Source organism: Apteryx mantelli, chromosome 2 (assembly GCF_036417845.1).
Source record: "Apteryx mantelli isolate bAptMan1 chromosome 2, bAptMan1.hap1, whole genome shotgun sequence".
NCBI lineage: Eukaryota > Metazoa > Chordata > Aves > Apterygiformes > Apterygidae > Apteryx > Apteryx mantelli.
The window spans coordinates 90,500,181-90,519,227 of NC_089979.1; the positions used below are offsets into that span (position 1 = coordinate 90,500,181).

The 19,047-nt window shown below is 37.6% G+C and overlaps 1 protein-coding gene across 1 annotated transcript in view; it reads left to right on the forward strand.

Annotated features, from left to right (window-relative positions):
- Window positions 1-19,047, forward strand: part of CTNND2 (catenin delta 2) — a 723,110-nt gene that overhangs the window by 565,090 nt on the left and 138,973 nt on the right. Inside the window, exon 11 of the mRNA XM_067291004.1 lies at window positions 9,737-9,950. Coding sequence (XP_067147105.1) covers window positions 9,737-9,950 — 214 coding nt within the window. The remainder of the gene's footprint in view (window positions 1-9,736; window positions 9,951-19,047) is intronic.

Consider the following 19,047-nt stretch of genomic DNA (forward strand, 5'->3'; position numbering starts at 1 on the left):
ATCAAAGTTATTTTAATAATGTAAACAAGGCAAATGTAAGTAATGGAAATGTCTCAAGGACAGGATTTGGAATTGTAGTATAATAATCTAGGAATGTAATAATTTTATGTGTACTATATATGACCGGTCAGTAAGGTCAAGTTACTGGGCAGAAATTGGCCTGTTGGACTTTCCTGTAAGAATGCACTCGTTTGAGTAAATGTAGCGTTGCTGCCATACTGCGCATGAGAGGAGCCCGGTGGAAGTTGGCAAAGAACATCTCAGAAACACTGCACTATCACTAGCTTCTCTTTCCCTCATTCATGGAGCAGAATTGTTCAGAGTCTATTTAGATATAACATCATAAGCATTTCTTTTACTAGTTAGAATGTTGCTTCCAGCTTCTAAGAACATTAAAACCAATTATTACTGAAATTTTCAAGAAATAAATTGGGCTATCCTTTTAATTTTAGATTGTTTGATATATACTGCTACCTGTGCTAACAGTCAGTTATTTTGACTCCTTGCATATATGTAACACAGTGGCATTAAAAATAAATCCACATGTTTAAACACTTAGGTTTTGATAGGATAATGGAAATGTAAAACCTGCTTTCTTTATAATGGAAATATGAATAAATGCTGACAGATGCAGTGATTAGATGCTGATTAGGCAACAATTAATATCTATGATGTCTCAAAAGGCTTCATTGTTGTTAGATTTCTTTCACCTAATTTGGATGAAGAGTTATTCAAAAGTAATGATAAAGAAAAATGTTGAAAGTACATAGCCATGAATTAATCTTTGCAGTAGGACTGTGGAGCTGTTAATGGTGGAACACTTAATGTTTTGGTGGGAAGAGGGGATTGTGTTGTTTTAGAAACATGCTATCACTGTATCAGATCAGAATAGTGTGTCTTCACTGTCTTGTCTCTGACAATGGTCAGTGCAAGATGTGTCGGAAGATGTTGCAAAAAACTCCGCAGAAGTATAAAAATACCTTCCTAAGCCTATCTAGCTGGTGGCTTATCTAGCTAATAGATAATACATCCCTCATTATTGTATATCCTATTGGATGTAGCAAGTATGTGTTTTCATTACTCTCATAAGTACCTTGTTCTGCATCTGAAATCTTAAGATTCATTGATATATTGAAGTAGGAAATGCTGTCGTCTAATTCTGTGTCCTGTGGGTGGGAAAGATAATCCTTAAAGCTTCCATTTATCAGTTTTCCATTTCATTGAGTACCCATCTTTCCTTTTATGAGATCGTAAATAGGAATGCTTAATTTGTCTTCTTTATACCATTTTCTGTTTTGCTTGTCTTTGCTATGGCAGCTCTTCTTCTCTGAATGAAATGCTTCCAGCTTCCAGCATCTCTTTGCTTATATAGAATTTTTCATGTCTGTAATACTTTTTGTCAGTTATTCACAAATCCAACTCTGTTTCCATTATATTCCATGTTGTAAGGCAGGGTAATCAGAATTAAATACAGAAGAGGATGTGCCAGTTATACTTACTGGCAAAATTTGAACAATATGTCAGGTACCCACTTGCTGAATATAAATAGAAGAGGGAGGGTGTTTTGCTTTCTATCACGGTAATATTTATAGGCTGTGTTGGAATACTTCATTTTCTAACAGTCTTTGGCTAAACTGCATTTAAAATTTGAAGCTTCTCTTTTCTTCCTTTTTGGAAATCTTGCTCTGATTTTGCAGCCTTCTAACAGATGGAAGAGAAAATTTCCACTCTGTCTTACCAATAAAGGTCTGCAGTGACTGAAAAGGGAGATTTTTGCTTCTCTTCTTTGCTGCTGGAAGGAATAGAATAATTTTTATTTCAGCATTCACTAGAGTTCGAAACAGTAGTAATAGTGAAAACACCTAAAGCCTATTTGCTTTGACTTTGCTTCTGCTGTTGCAAAGCCATAAGCAATGGTCAGAATCCAGAGCTGGTTTTCTGCTGGTGTAGTATGAAGAAAGGTTGTTCAGTTATATTTTGTTCATATTTGAAAAGTTAACGGAGCTTTTAAATGTAAGAAAATAGTACTTTTAACTGTAGGTGAAAGCATGAATTCTGTTCAAGCTGACAGTACTGATTATCCTTACTTTTAGGGCAAACATCCCCATTCCCTGGAGAAGCAAGCTAGTCAAATTTTCAAGTCCTATTGTTAGATTTTAAATAAAGAGCCTGGGGGAACAGCATGATTTTTGTGCTGAATCAGTGACAGGCAGCATGTTTTGTCAATTAAGGTCATGGACTGTAATGTTGTTACAGCTTACACCTGACAATAATTCAGTTTCAAGCTGTGTTACGATTTGTACAAACCTTGGCAGGTATTTATCATGAAGAATAAGAGGTAAATCAAAAAGGCTGAAAAATATCCTACAATACTTGCACTTTATTTTTTTTTTCTGAGGGGTCTCATGTTCATAAATTGTCTTCTATCAGTTCTTTTTAGAGCACAGAAGGTATTCCTTGTGCAGAGTAATCTGAAAAAGAGCAAAGGTTATATTTAACAGGTAGATTGCAGAGCAGGCAGAAGAACCCAAAAGCTGTACATCCAGACAGATTGTTTTGCTGATTGCATCTGTCCCAAAGGGAGCTAAATACACCTGGGGAGAGGTCTCTGGACTTTTTAGACTGTAGTTCTGTATTTGATCCATTGTGTCCGATATGCCCTTAGTATAAGAATATTGCTTGCATGCAGCATAAAGTACTTCCTATCTGTGGAGCTTGATCTTCTTCTCTTACTGTTACTAGTATTTGGCGTGGTCAGGACTTAACTGCTGCTTGGAAAGAGAGCAGGAAGCATTATGGCACTGCATCAAAACATGGCCGCTTCTCCTTTACGCTGGCTTGAAGAGCCAACTGGTGATTGCTCTTGTTCTGCACCCTTCATGAAATATGATATAAGGCTGAACATGTCACCCAGTTAAAATCTCAGGCATAATTTGTGTGGTATTTATTAACCAAAACTACTTATCAGCAAAAACAATAAAATAAATGAATGAGAAATTAATTAGATATAGATAGTCCTAGAAATAAAACCACCCCTATTAGGTGGTTTACCCAAACAATACAAATGGTTCTTATCAGTTAATCAGGTTCAAAGCTTGCTAGCAGATCAAGCACCCACGCAAACACAAACAGGTCTTGCCAGTAGCTGGCTCAGACCCATGGTCTCTCTAGTAGCAGATCCTCACACCCCTGGTCTCTACAGTATCCAGCCCCCAGATCTGTGGTCTGTCTGATAGCTGGTTCCCAGATCTCTTATCCTACTCCCAGCTACTCCAGCTAGCACTAAACACCTCCAGAATATAGAGCACCTCATCCAGAAATACAGTTAGAAATAGCATTTAGTAAGATAAAAGAGACTACAGTGGTCAGGTACAGGGCTTGGCCAAACAAGCATATGGACAAGCAACTTGTTTATGTATGACTGGACCCTTTCATCACTGGCTTCCCCTCTCCATTTTCTCATGTGCGTTCCTCCCTGATCCTCTTCCTCTCTCTGCCTATGGTCCTTCCTCTAAACATCCCGTAAGTTTGCACATTCCCACAATTCCCTTGAAGCATCCCATAAGAAGTTTCCTCTTTCCCATGAGATCCATAATCTTGCATCTCCCCCCACCACGCACACACATACCTTTACCAGTTACAAAGCTCTGGTTGAACCTCTCCAAGGCTTTGAGTGGTTTCGTCAGTGGCCTGAGAGATCTCGTCTTTGGCATTGACTCCTTTACCTCCTGTTCCTTAGGGTTTGGGTATATAAGTATGGTTTATTACTTTTCCTGTTTTGTCTTTGTTTGTATGCTGGATAGGTGTTAAACAGCTGTACTTACATTCCAGGTATTGACATATCTTTTACATTCTACATTTCTTTTACTTTCCACATATCCTTACATTCCACACATCCTTACAATCTATTGTAACAAATTAGAAAAATAAGTTGTTAAATAATTCATGTGCTAAAATCATACACTAATCAAGTATATCCATATTTTTTCAGACGTATCAATATATTATTGACTTGTTTTAACAATGCATATGCTTCAGGCTAGTTGCATGTATCTTGTGGTAAATTAAATACTTAACAGTCCACTGTCACGGAAAACGTATTGTGATAGACACACTCTGAACTGATCATGGAGCCAAGTCCACTGAATTTCTCAAAGGCTCTTGGCATAGGACATGCAGGAGCTCCTTCTTAGGAATGTAGATTACATCTTCACTGCCTCCAGCACTGGTCTGAACTCCTGCTTGAGTTCAAATTCACCTTGTATCTTCATTGTGTGAACACAAATATGTTCTCAAATGCAATGCAGAAACAAACTTCAAGCAATGCCAGAGGAGGACTCAGGTGTATCATGCTGACATAAGGGCACACTTATCTGCCCGGTCGGAGTCTGGCACCTTTTTCTGTCCTGTCTTCTGTGTGGTGGCATCATATGACTTGACCAGATCAAGTGCTTCTCACCAGCATGCAGTAATGTTAACGGTGGAGGCCCAACTTTAAAAGGAAATTTCAAAAATTTACTTGAAAAAGAAAACACATGATTCCTCAGAGGAAAACAGCTTTGTGTATTCTTATAAGGAAAGTTTTTTATGTCAAAATTTATGTAAGGTATGTTCTTGCTGTGTTTACTTTGTTAAACATAGGTTTGCACTGAGCTTTTATTAAGAAAGCTCAATAGAATGAATTGAGGCTTACACACACTGGGATTGCTGGTCCCTGACTGGATTTGCAGTACACTCTATAAGGTCATGTGTGAATGAACACAGCCTGTTGTATTTAACTACCAACTGTCTAAAAGCATTTCCCAAAGAAATACAATATTTCTAATGGAAAAAAAAATAAAGAAAATTCAGAACTTAATAGTGTTCTTGGATTAAAGAAGCATCTGAGAAATATATAACAAGGCAACACAGGTTCCCCCAACATTTTTCTGATCCTCATTTTTAAGGAGAAGAGGCAGGGTGAAAAAGAGACAATCTATTCAAGACAGGGAGAATGAAGTTGATCATATGACTGGCCAAACTCAGTTGTGCTAAAGAATCCAGGGTAATTCTTTTGACCGCAGAGATGACGACTCTGAAACTGATTGTGTGAGAATAGAGTTTATCTCCTGTATCTTCTGATAACTCGGTACTATACTGACTATTTAGTTGTAGAAGGCAAGCAAACTCAAGTATATTCTGTATTCTTTTTTCTCCTACATGTAGCCAGGCAGCAGCCGCTAATGTGTCAATAAATATTACATTCAGAAATGTTCTGTTCATATAACCTCAGGAGAGAGTATCTATCAAAAGTCATTTGGGAGAGTGGGATTTGATGCCCCACTGGTGTAAACTGCTGTTTATCCACCCATTGAAGTATTCTTATCAAATACATTTGGCAATAGCCCTGTTGAATTCACTGGAGCTATCGCAACTTAGCTTGAGTGAGAATCTGCCCTAAGGGACTCAGTAAGCCAGAGTGCTCCTCTAGGCTGTAGCCGTAACTCCATAAAGGATTTGAGCAAATAATTTAATTTCTTTGCCTCAGTTTCCATAGATGTAAATAGATTCTGGTAACATTCATCACAATCTCACAATTTATGAGGCATGATTAAAACTGCTGGAGAATACAGTATGAATCAGCTGTGTAAATATGGAAACATGAAGATGGGTTAAGACTTCTAATGAACAATGGACTGTTGGAAGAACAAAAACAAAACAGTACAGTAGTCCAGATAAAGAACAGCATCAATAGATGGGCTCCCAGCTGTGAAGAAGCAGCTTCATCTCTATATGCATGACACAGCTACTTTGCAAAGACCTCTGAGCCTGGAAATTCAGAGCATGTTTGCAGAGTAACGTTTGTCTTTCCCAGGTGAAAGTAGGTCTTTTTTTTTTTTTTTCAGTAGAATTTAAGACATTTTCTCAAATTAAATAAAGAATTATGTAACATAGTTTCCTTTCTGTTGTTACTTTTTTTTTTTTCCTGACAGAAATGTATTTTAAAAGAATATTTAATGACCCTGTTTTGAAGAAACTCTATTAGTCACATCAATGTGCTGCTGACTTCAGGTTCCTGGTAGAGAATGAGCTGCAGGAGCTGAATACAAGCAGGCTGTCAGTTATTACAGTTGAAAAGGTACAACTTAGGAATGTAGTCTCAATATGGCAGAATCATACCCTTTCACTTAGAGAGGAGTGGGAGGTAGCAAAACCTGTCACCTTAGAGCATCCACACGGGTAACTGCGAAGGGGCCTGACAGATCCTGTGGCTGGTTGCTAGGAGATGGAAAATGAGGAGTGCTGGCTGCTGGTGATCTGGTGGAAGGTGGGTGAGTTAAGAGCTGCCATCCTGGGCTCAGAGCAGGGGCCGGGTTTTGACGTGGCCTGTGGCCTCCGGGGAGAGCAGGGAAAATGGCACAGGCACAGCTTGCCTCTGAATGGAGATACAGCCCTTGGATGCTTCAGATGAATTATAGCGCCCAAAAGAACTTTTGCTATATATTTAATATTTTCCTCGTTCCTCTCATCATTCATGACTTTTTTTTTAAACCAGTTGGTGCAGCAATTAAAATAATCATTTTGCATATTGTGCAGTACAAAAATATGAAAACAGTCACTGTCAGGCATGTGTTCATTCTGTTGTTCCTTATATTACTTATTGTAGCAGCACCACTTCTGTATTTTTTAACAACATTCTTTCTTCCGTCAGATCGCATTTCTTTCCAAAGGTTGAAGTGTGGAGTTCAGTGGTGGGTTCACCTTTTGTAGAACTGGTTTATAAATTTCTCTTCCTAGTCTGTTGCAGTAAATGTCATCTCTTTTGTCATGTAGGTGGCTCTTCAGGTAGTATGCTTGATTTTGAAAATCTGTTTTATTAGGGGAAGCCAATGTATTTTAATCTGAAGATGAAATCATAATAGATTCAAAGATGTAAAAACAAGCAAACAAGCAAACACTCCCCCACCTCTCATATAAACTTGGGAAATGTCCCTGGCGAATGATTTCATTGCAGGTTGTCCTGTTCACATTGGTGAAGTTTTGATCAGCGAGACGTATTGCGACACATCCTCTTTGATCTATTTTTCTGTTTTCTAAATTGAAAGGCATCACTGTTTCTCTGAGCAGTAGAAGCATGGACTCTCAAAAAGGTTAATCAACTCTTACACCTGGATTTCATGTATTGTACTAATGTCCAGTCACATCTATGCCCTTTGGATGTAGCGCTGGCAGCTGTAGTCTTCCAGATGACCTGCATACTGCTCAGACAGTTCAACATGATATACTGGTGTAATGACTACTTCCAGGAAAATATTTTGGCTTATCTCTAAACTGTAACTATTGCTGTGGTATTTGGCCCAAAGCTGTGTTGTAACTGTATACACCTTATAATGTTTTAATTTAATACTGTAATATCTGCAGTATAAATGAGTATATATTTTTTTCAACTGTAAGACTGCTCTATTACTGGATCTTGCTATTACAAAAAGAGGAATGCGCCACATAAAGTGGTAGAAGAAAAGCAATAGCTTACATTTGATCAGTGGGTCATTTTGTATAGCTCAGTTCTGGAGCCCCAAAGGTGGAGTCATTTTTCAGTCTTTATTTGCAGCAAAGCTTGTGCTAGGTGTATGAAACACCATACATCAGTTGTACATAACTAGTTAGCAGAGCATGAATTTCTGATGAATGTGGGCATGCTTTGTTTAACCTTTTCCTTCTTCTCTCAAGCCTCCCCCACTGTGGAGAACCCCAAGAACACATGTACCTGAAAGAACAAGAAAATAAAAATTTAGAAACTGTGTCGTGATAAACTTCGATTCTAAAAATAACGTCTCACTTTTTCCCTGCCATTTTGAAAATACTCTATAGCTGTCTCTTTTTAATGTCCTAGGTAAAATATTGTTGTAGGTGGTAAAATGGCTCTTTAGGGTGTCTGACTTGGCTCTGGACCCTAGCCAACAGCACACAGAGAAAAATTTTGACAGAACTGTCAATATAACTTACTTGAAGGTAAGCCATTGTACTCCTCGGACATTAGTTATTAATCGTGCTAGTTTATTGCAAGAAGATCCAAAGTTGTTTACAGTTTGAGGAGCAAACAGTGCTAGAGAACCCTGAAGCTGGGTTTGTTGCAAACGGATTTGACATTTTGTAATAAAATGTTTTTGATATCCTCAACCTTCTTGATCATTTGTCTCAGATATGTTTGTGCTTTTCCTTTTGTGTCTTTCCTTCATATAGTGCTTACCTGTTACTTGTTTGTACCCAAGGTAAGAGTGCTCTTGTATGTTTTTTTTAAAGTAACTGTAAAAAAACCCCTAAATAGTGGCATGTCACTCTTGAAAACAACAGATAAAACCTACTTATTCCCCCACTTCTCCAGCTTCTTTTCTGAAGGTTCATTTCTGACCTAAAATTATAAACTGTATCTTCACCATTTAACTAACAGAAATTTTGTTTCTTACGAATTTTACAGAAGTTTTGCATTTGCTGCAAGAGTCCAGGATCTGTTCAGAATGGGGATGAAGGCAATGCTTTCTTTCTTTGGAAATTTAAATAAAAATATGCAAGTTGAGAACAGAGTGTGTGTGAGAAGATCAGGGAACTGAAGTGATAGTTTTTAGTTCCTTAATTTGAAGTCCTGTCACAACACTTTCCAAACAAAAATCAAACCACTGTCTTTAGGCTCTGATATACATATTTTTGTAAGCTTAAATACATGGTTATCTTTGGAGCAGATACTCAGATGGTTTGCTGAATCGTATCTTAGAGATTGACTAAATTAATTTCTTAACATAGGTCAACTATGTGATTGTGTAACATACTTTTTCATAAAGATTGTAAAACCTACAGATACCTGTTCAGAGCTTTTTATGTTTTCAGTTACCTTTTTTGGATCATTGAAATATTACAAAAAGTACCAATATTTGCTTTCAGATTACTTATTTTACTTATTTGCCATCTTCAGTAATCTTCATTCCAGTTTATGTTGTGAATAACATTGTGATAGACTGGTGTTTCATATAAGATACTGCATTAGCAGTTTATTTTTGTAGGCCACCATAGGAACTAATAAGAATTTTGCTCCTACGTCACTTAAGGGTCACCCTCAGTCATAACAGTGTGTGTTCTAGCATGAATTGTCCATCACCTTGTCTTCATGTTTATGTAGACATCTTCCTTTTTCATCTTTGCTCATACAGCTTCTTCATGGTTCTGCTGATACAGCATCCTTGCAGAGACTATGGTAGTTGGTTACATTCCAAGTAATTAAATAAAAAAGGAGAGAGTCTTAAAAACTTTAATTCATTAAGCGTTTCTTTTTTTTCATTTGCAGAGCAGGAAAATAATAGTCTTGTGGTCTCTTCCTACAGTGTGTACAATCTCTAGCTTGTTTCTCCTCTGTTTGCATCAGTGATGTCCAAACTCTGAAGCAGATGATGTTTCTCCAGTGCAGGAGAAACCCTCGCCAAGGCAAATCTTGCTGAACCTTGAGAAATCTCTCTGAGGCAACAATTTTGGCTAACTTTTGGCTGCTTTTAAAGGGGTTCAGGTTGATCATTGTACAGTTACGTTACCACTGAAAGAATAGTAGGAAGAATCAAAGAAATGTAATATTACAGCTTTGTGGGGCTACTAGCATACCTTCGGTGGAGTATAGCCTGCAAAAACCACAGCTTTATTAAATTAGGTAGCATATATAATGCTGGTGTTCATTCCCTGATTTTATGGTCCTCACTTTGTTCTGTTTCAGATAAGAAGACAAGGTGGAATACAATTACTGGTGGACCTATTGGATCATCGAATGACAGAAGTCCATCGTAGTGCCTGTGGAGCTTTGAGAAACTTGGTGTATGGGAAGGCAAATGATGACAACAAAATTGCCCTGAAAAACTGTGGTGGTATCCCAGCATTAGTACGGTTACTCCGCAAGACTACAGATTTGGAAATCAGAGAACTGGTCACAGGTTTGAATCTTTCAATACTTTTTGTCACGTTTCAAACCCTGTTTGCACAGTTGTGTGGTGTGTGTCGGTTGCTCCATCAGTAATCTTTTATTTATTACCATCTTTCTCACGCTAACAAAATACTTTCAAGACCTTTGAGTATATGAAATATTGAATAACTTTATTTAATATTATGAGGTCGGTTTATTGGTGAGGGTTTCTAAATTGTTGTGGGGAAGAATTCTGCCATCAGCTGTAGTCTGTTCTCTCTACCAGCAGGGTTTTACAAGGTTTTCTCAGAAGCTGTTATTCACTTCTGTTATATCATCTATGGTGAGAATGATGTGGTTTTGTTTTTTTTTATTATATTTCTTTTTCTTTTGATGCTGGTATAAAAATGCAAATGTATGTTGGAGAGATGGGCAGTGTCTTCTGAAGTCTTTTTCTGAAATTTGATAGCATGCTATGTGATGTATGTTGTACACAGGGTGTGCAGGTAGTGGTAAAGATTATTTCTTTTCTTGATAGAGAAAAATCTGATCTTTTTAAGATTTGTCTTTTTTCCTAATAACACTGCGGGGAGGGAGGTTTCAGGCATACAGAAACACTATCGAATAGTGTCTGAAGTGTTTGGCATTTCCCTCCCCTTTCCCCTAAACCATCCTGTTTAAAATGCAAAACAGAAGATAGAAGATGACTTTTTTGATTTTTGCTTTGTGATTTCAATCTATTTGATCGCTAACATGAATGCGGTGATTAATTTAATGCTACAAATGGAAAATCTTAAGATCTTTTCATTATCCTGTTTTACAATGCTTGTTTTTCCATTATGATTTTCCTATTCAAATATGTGAGAAAAGTTCTCATTTTTGTCATAGGAGCATCAGCATTCACATTATCATACGTGCTTCTGCAGAAATTGTTTGTGCTTGTGGGTCAGGCCTCATTTAGGACACAATCAATAAGATTATCATCCCGTGGTTGACTCCAGATTCCTTGCTTGAGGGTGTTTGAATAAACTGCATGGTGTTTATTAAATGTAGATTTTTACATTTAGTTTTGTTTCTTAGTTACAACACCTATCACCTCCTACTTGTTAGGCAGGATTAATGGGACAGAGATGCCGAGTAACCCAAGCGCTGATGGTGCCTCCTGCAGAGTGACAGAATTACTGACAGATCTAATAAAGTGTAACCACCGCTGCGGCTTCCAAATCCTTGTTTGTCTCCTGGTTATGTTGTCTATGTCCTGGCTCCAGGGAGCATTCTGTCTGTTTATTCTGAGTAATAGGCCGCAAACTGCTAACGAACTTAAGCAGTGCACTTCGGCAGTTTCAGTGGCAGCTTCCATGCTGGCTGTAGAGGGAATACATAATGTCTTTAGGTCATTTAAAGCAAAGATAATAGGCTACAGTTTACACTCCATCCAGCGCACAGGATGTTGTTAAGCTCTGCTGAATATCTGCTGGAAGAAGGAAAGTGCATGCTAGCACGCCCGCCGCATGGAGCAGCGGCAAGGGGGAGAGCTCTGACCTTCCATGATGGTAACCAGCACCGGTGCTAGAAGATGCAGCTAACAGGGACAATAACAGTCAAGAGCGCTGAACATCTGTAAAAGGGGAGCAGAGGAAGCTGACTCTGAGGAAGGGAATCAAGGTCACTTGGAGTTCAGGATTTCATTGCTGGACCTGTTTTTGTGTTTTAGCTTTTTGTTTTTAAGTAATCAATGTATCTTAGAAGGGCGTTTTTTGCCCTGGCTGAGTTTTATGCCTTTCAGAGTGCAAGTACTGGCCCTTGGTTTGAAAATGAAATCCGAACAGGGATATTAGTCTACAAAGCTCCCGCCCAAAGCAACGCTCGTAGCTGCACTTCTCATCTTAAATCCTTTAGAAAACCAGCTAGTGTTGTGCATCTTAATCAGTTCTCATTTGCTTTTTTGTAAAGTCCTGCAGTGTGACAGCTGCCCCACTTAAATTCCTCCCCTCTGTCCTTCCTGGGGAAGGATGGGTAACTCCTGCAGCTGCTGCCTCAGTAATGGAAAAAAATTTAACTTGGTGGTGGGCACAAGGGAAAATAAAAGAAGTTTCTCTTGTTTCTTGTCAGCCTCCTTGAGTTGAGGAGGCAGGAAGATAATTATTTCAGTAGTGCCACCATAGCCTGAAGGAAGTGCTGAGAAAATAATAGCAAATGTGTGTTTCCGTAGTAGACGTAAACCTTGAGCCTTTCCATCTCGTGTTCATTGTGTATTCTGCCTACACAGAAGCTATTCTTGAGGGCGCAGAGTGTCGGCCTTACGAAGTGGTAGGGGTTTTGCCATCACAGCAATTCCCCGGGCCGCAGTATTCCCCAGGCATGAGGCCTCAGAGTGCTTCTCCTGGGGGAGGAGGTGTCATGGGCACAGCTTTACAAATGGGGACTGAGCATAGCGAGGCTAAATGACCTGTCCAGAAACCTAGCAGGAGAGAGATGTGAATTGCTTCGATCAGGCACTTAGCTGTGAGGAACGAGACAGGGGCAGGAAATGTTTAGCAGCTCAGTTTATCTGGCTAGCAGCAAAGCATTCATTGCCTGCCACAATTAGCATGTAATACCTGCCCATCAGAGACAGTTAGGATATTCGCTTTTTCCTCAACCATGTGCATTTTGTTCTTTATTGTTGCCTCTGTCTAAAGAGATTATCAGTCCAATTTCCAGCTGTCTTAAGACTGGCTTTGGAAGGGCGTTTAAACTTGCAAACCACCTCTCTATCCCCAGCAGTTCCTTGTTTGTCAATAAGGTCTTCAGCTGGATTTGTGGCTTTTCCTCCTTCCCAGAAATTTCTATGTGCCTTAATCTCTCCAAAACCTGTCCAGAAATCTAGTAAGACATAGGCGTGAATCACTGATCAGGCACTTGGCTGTGAGGAAGGAGATGTGGGCAGGAAACGCCTGTTCCTTCTTAATTTCTCTCCTCTTTCTCCTTGTTAGCAGAGACCTTCAACTCATACTGAAAAACCTTACTGTGCTCGAGTTTTTGGATTGGGCAAACTGAACCTTATTGCAAAGCAGCATAGCTTCAAATACTTCCTAACGTGGAGCAAATGGTCTCATGGGGGCTTCCAGATGGAGGCTGGGAGGGATGGGTGCTGTCCAGCTGTTACAACGTTAAATATTCTTAATGCCCATGAACTACCTCTTGAAATATTCCAGAAACACGTCTGCAGTCACTGTTTTTTACTAGAAAAACCTGCATAAAGCGAGCGAGCTATACCAATGAACACATATACATTTATGTAGAAATGAAATATGCTGATACAAATAGAGTTTTTTACAGGCCTATAGTGAGGAATCTGCAGTCTCTGATAATTTCCAGAGACTCAAGAAGAAGCTGAATTACTCTGCCTTGTTTCATGTAGGTCTCTAAGTAAAAAGTCTGTGTAATCTGACTGTACCATACTTAATTTAGCCATCTTTTCACCCTATCTCTGTGCTACTGCTTTTCCCCAGTAGCTCCTGGTAAAGGGAAAACAAAAGCCTTTCTTTTTAAAATCATTAAACGTTAACACTTTCGTAATAATCATAAATAGATGAGAATGCAGTACAAAATCAGCACAGAGTTTGCAGATGGTGGAAAACAAATGTTTTCACTTGTTAATAGTGACAATGTGTAGCTGATTTGGGACTCTGCTTTCGTTTCCTGAGTTAGGAGCTAATTATGAACACTTCCATGAAATTCTATTTTACTGTCGTTTCTGTTTGCTTTACTTTCAGAAAAAAAAAAGGCACAAAAAATAAACATGAGCAAGGATGGCACAGGAATCCCCACTGATGCCTTGTGGAGAAAGTAAGGTTAATCAGCTACTGCTAGATGCAACCTACACTTGCTCTTTCTTCCATCAGCCACATGTGATAACTGTTTACCTGCCTCAGTTAAAACTATTGAAACTGCTATTTTCATTTGGACAAATAAAATGCATCACAAATGGAATCACAGTTTCTGCTTCCTGAGACATAAGCTAGCTAAATTAGCAACAGCCCCTTTTAAACAGATCCCCTATATGACTGCTACACAAGTTTTCAAACCACATATGATATACTTGATTAACAGGGCAAAGTGGATGATCCACTTTTAGAAAGCAGATGATTAGAAAGAGATGTAACTAGAAATAATGAAAGGGGAAATTACTTACTGTGTGGGCAGCCAGCCTGCTGCTTGTTTTTGGTTGACATGAAGGTGTCAGAGATTTAGCTATTGTCTACTGAAAACAGAAATTAGGAAAATTATCAATTTTACCCCAAAAGTTTTAAAATGCAGGAACTATGTAACACTGTACATAGTCATATCTATCTATCTATCTATCTATATAGTGTCTATATATTCTGTTCATGTTCATTTTCATTGAATCAAAAAAGGATATTTTCCATTCCTGCAAAAAATTATCACAAGTTTTGTACCTAATCGTCCTTTTTAAAGAAGCACTAGTTGACCAAGTGTATTTGATTCATGGTTGGGATGGACATTAAAAATTCTTCATTTACTTCAGGGATTTGGGGTTCTAACATTCATTCATGCTGTCTGTAATTTCAACTTGAGCCAGCTGTTCTTTTGGCTTGGTTTGATTTTTGTTGCCCCACCGTTTTCTACAACATTATTATGTAGCTCTTTTGTTTCTGTGCCACTGATTAATCTTAGCCTTTATTTTTAGCAGTTGGCAGATTCTTCTAATGAGGTATTTATAAACTTATTGATAGGCCCTCAGTGTTACTGAGAGCAATTATATGCTGTTCTACTTATATCTGTCTGTTTTGAGGTAACTGCTGCAGTTGGTCAGAAATTCCAGTAGATACCTTTGAGCCTGCAGTGATATGTAAGGCAGGTTTAAGGGAGTATTTGATTTAAATGAACCTTTTCCCTTACTTCAGTAGAAGATTTACTGTGTGGGGTTTTTTTGTTTTGTTTTGTTTTTAGGTAATTCTGGGCAGTTCTTTAAAATTTTTAAATTCCTAGTATGGTGACACTTCTCCTGTTGGGTATTCCCAAAGTTAGAATCACATTAACTGTATTACTGTAGTTGTTTTCTATTTGTTACGTTATTCTCTAATTGGACTTTTTAAGGTATTACACTTTTGATTTCTAAGACAGTAGATCAAATTTAACAGTGTTATGGAAAAGGGCTGAATATTTAGTACTTAGGATTTTCAGGCAGTTTATCAATTTAATAATTTTCTGCAAAAGTGCCCTTGACATAGGCTCAGTTACTGGAGTGTGTAAACACAGATGTGAAATTTTATTGTGATATAAACTTCTCATTTAGAGGTGGCATCTATTTGTAGCCCTATAGCTCTTTGGAAATTTGATGTGACGATGAGTAAGGGGTGTTTTATCACACTTGCAGGTGACTTTCCACTTGACTTAAGTAAAGAAGAATGAGACTCTTCTATTAGCTATATTCTCTACCGTATCTCTCTTTGACATAATTCTAAAAGTCATGGCATACCTTTCCTTCCAAGCTTGTATTAGATGTTCTGGTCCTGTGTTAGTCATATTAAATGTCCTATTTATTAATTTTATTCAAGTTTTGTAGTAGAGTGATACAAGTATAAGGAAGCCTGGCCAGTGACAGACCTTGCTAATTACCGCCTTTTGATATTTTGTATAAAAGGGTGGGTTGGAAGATACAGATAGATACAGATACCAAAATAGATATGGAGATAGTGGCTTGCTTTTGGACCCAGAGAAAGGTTATAGTCCTTATAGTAACTGAAAATTAGATTATAAAGATATATATGCTATGTTTTAGGTTCATATATGTATGCTGGATATCACAATATTTTCAAACAGACAATTTGAAAAGCCATGTATATGTGTAAATGGTAATGATGATGTAACCATGGTAATACTGCTGAGACAAACTTGAAGTAAATTTGTTTCAGTACATGCTGAGCTAAGAGAATAAGACTGCCAAATATAATTTGGGGCACATAACCTTATGTAGTTACAGAAAAGAAGTGAAATAAATGAATGAATAAAGTATAGAAAGGCTTTTTAAGATGCAGCTCTCTGAATTAGCTTCTTCTCGGACTTCAACATCTGATCGTTTTGTCCTGTCAAGTCAAGGAAATTAGAAAGGTTAAGTGAGGAAGTGGGTAACTCCTAGCTCAAAACACGTAAAACACTTCTTTCAGAAGTGCTTGTTTTGATTTTGGCAGGAAAAGGTGTTAATTCATTTCTTGTTTAGTTTGTCCTCTGCACATATGCAAATTTCCTGTAATAACTTTAATGCAAGTGCTTAGAGAGGCTTGCCAAGCGCAGGAGCAGGTGACTGACTTTACCCTTGTAGTCAACAGCTGCAAAGCTCGATTGTGGAAGAGAAAAATGAAAAAGAAAAACCTGTTAAAAAAATTCCAGCTGTCATTGGGAAACTTTTTTTTTTTAATAACCACTTTAGTAAAAGATTCACAGTTTTCAGATCTACTGCCTTAGTCACTACAATTTGCTTGTTTGTTTAAATGCCGAATGCTTTTAATTCAGAAGGAAGATTTAAAAGGTACTAGCTTTAATAAATCTTTCCTACTGTTTCTTCAAATGGGTGTAATTGTAAGTACAATTTCCTACTGAAATCAGTTTAAAAAGTTGATTAAATCTTTTGTACTAATTTAGTTCTGATTCAGTGTTTTAAATAACGGTTGTTTTCAATATTAATAAAATTATTTGTGTGCTAAAAATTCACATCTGTTTAAGTTGGATTGAAGCCAATGGCTGAACGATGAATTACATATTACAGTTTCTTCACTATTTCTTTTCTTCAGGTTCAACAGTGTTCTTAGTACATGAAGCTTATGTAATAATTTGATTCTCTTCCATTGCTTGAGATACCTTTAATCAAGATATTCTTCAACCTTTTCCCCAATTTCTGTGAGTCATTGAGAATTTCATAGAAAATGCTGCGCTTCTTCAAAATCTCCTGTGAGTCCTGGTTTGCAGTAAAAGCATGTGCTTCACCCTGTAGCAGAAAGGTTGCATAGAATAATAGTTGACAGTCCCTGCCATTACATTTAACATGTTGTTATGGGGAAAAAGGGAAACCAGGAATTTAATGAACACACAAAATCTACCTGTTGCTACTATCTTTTTGAAACTAGGCTTGTACCACACAATTATACAAAGCTCAGCAAAAGTAAAACAAATTAGGTACTAGCCACCTGGCCTATTCCTAGCAAAGGCAATATTACATTTAGTAGGCTAATCAGTAGATAGGCCATACCAAAACATAGCCATGCAAGGAGGAACACTGTTGTTCTTTAAAGTAGACTTTTACAGTCCGATAATGTGTAAATTTTAGATTTTGTCGGCACCTGCAGAAAACATTAGGATAATTTCTAGAAAGGTAGACATGTTTTCCAAACAAATTCAGCAAAGGAATTAATTGGCATTTTATAACTTCGTGTGAGCACACTATGCCTGCTGAGACACCAATATTAGTTCTAATCAAGCTATTTTCCTTGCAAACCAGGAAAGAAGGCTGCTGTAAGGCTTATATCGTAGGTAGCTGGGAAACTGATTCCCAACCTATAGCCTGCAACATCTTCAGCAAATTCCAGAGCCATTCAAAGCACAGTCTATTTATAGCTCATATGGAATGGCAAATCCGAGAGTGATTTAATAAATTGGGCAATTTTGCTTCAGAAATGATGCTGTCTTATCAAATAATGCTTACGGAAATAATATTGACAATTTCAATTGAATCTTTTTCTACGAAATCTATTACAACTTACTTTCTAATTACAAAACAATCTGCCCCTCTCTCAATCTGCTGTCACTGTTTCTGGCTCAGAAAGTAAGAAAGCCCACTGATGTGATTTGCTGTATTCAAGAGGACTCATTCTCAGCTTTTTCAGAATTACCAGATTAACTAACTCACCCCCTGTTGTTATCAATTAAATAAGGAAAGGTTCCTTACAGATGTTCACTCCAGGGTGGTGGTTCTCCCTGAATCCTGTGAATTGCTACTGCTCTTGGTTATCGCAGGGCGTTTTACACTACCTTCATTTTGAGTCTCGTATTTCTCACTCTTTGAAATGATGTATGAGTTACATTCTCAGTAAAATTTGTCGAAAATGGTTGAAAACTTAAAGCTTTCTTGACAGCTGTGAAGATTAACTGGGTGGGGTTCTTGCTTATCTTGCTTTGGGAGAGCGTCCCAAATCGGGAACAGTTTACCAGTGGTAGCACATAAATCCAGGGGGTCCCTTTTGCCCTCCTTTTGTCTCTGGGACTGGAATAACTGATGTGTGTGAACCAAATCAACTTTCACATCTACACTGGAAATAATCATTTTTTCTTGGTACAGTCAGTGATGTGCATCTTCTGCAGAAAATTCGTTCAAGTGATTTTGATTCATATGTCAAGGATAGGGACAGAATTTATAATTTGCTTGTTAATATACTATATAAAGGATTTTTTGTATTGAAATTTTTTCAGATTTGGTCAAATCTACATTTAAGAGGAAATATCAAACAAGGCAATCTGGAGTGATAAATAGAGGACATCTGTTGCAGCATATGGCTTGACAGATGCATTGAACTTTTTCAGCAAGTACTAAATCTTTTGAAGAATTCAGTTTGGCGTACAATTTTGATCCTCCCCTCCCCCCAAAAAATAGAGTTTTAAAACACTTGGAGTTTAAAACCACTTTGGAGTTTGAAATGTTTGACATTTTCAACACAGAACACTTAAAATTTCATTTTAAAATATTTTTGTTTTGAAACGAACCTGAATGTTTCACTTTTTGTTTACAAAAAGAAAGTTCAAGGATATGCTAAAACATGTTATTTTTGAGATAAAACTACTTGTTTCGCTGAGGCCAAACTAAATTTGTTTTTTTTTTTTTGGTTCAGAGGCAAAAAAAAATCTTATTCACAGTACTGTCTTTAAATCACATATCAATTTTAGGTTTGGTTACTAAATAAGTGTTTCATTTTTCTGAGAGGGTTTACGCTGAGCCTTCTATTTTCCATTTTCCATTTTACTTTACAGATGTCTACCTTGCTAATTGGTTCTTGTGAGGAAGGAGTTAGGTACTTAAAGCTGTAACTTGATGGTCAATTGCAAGTATAAAATTTTTGTTCTCTGTATTAAAA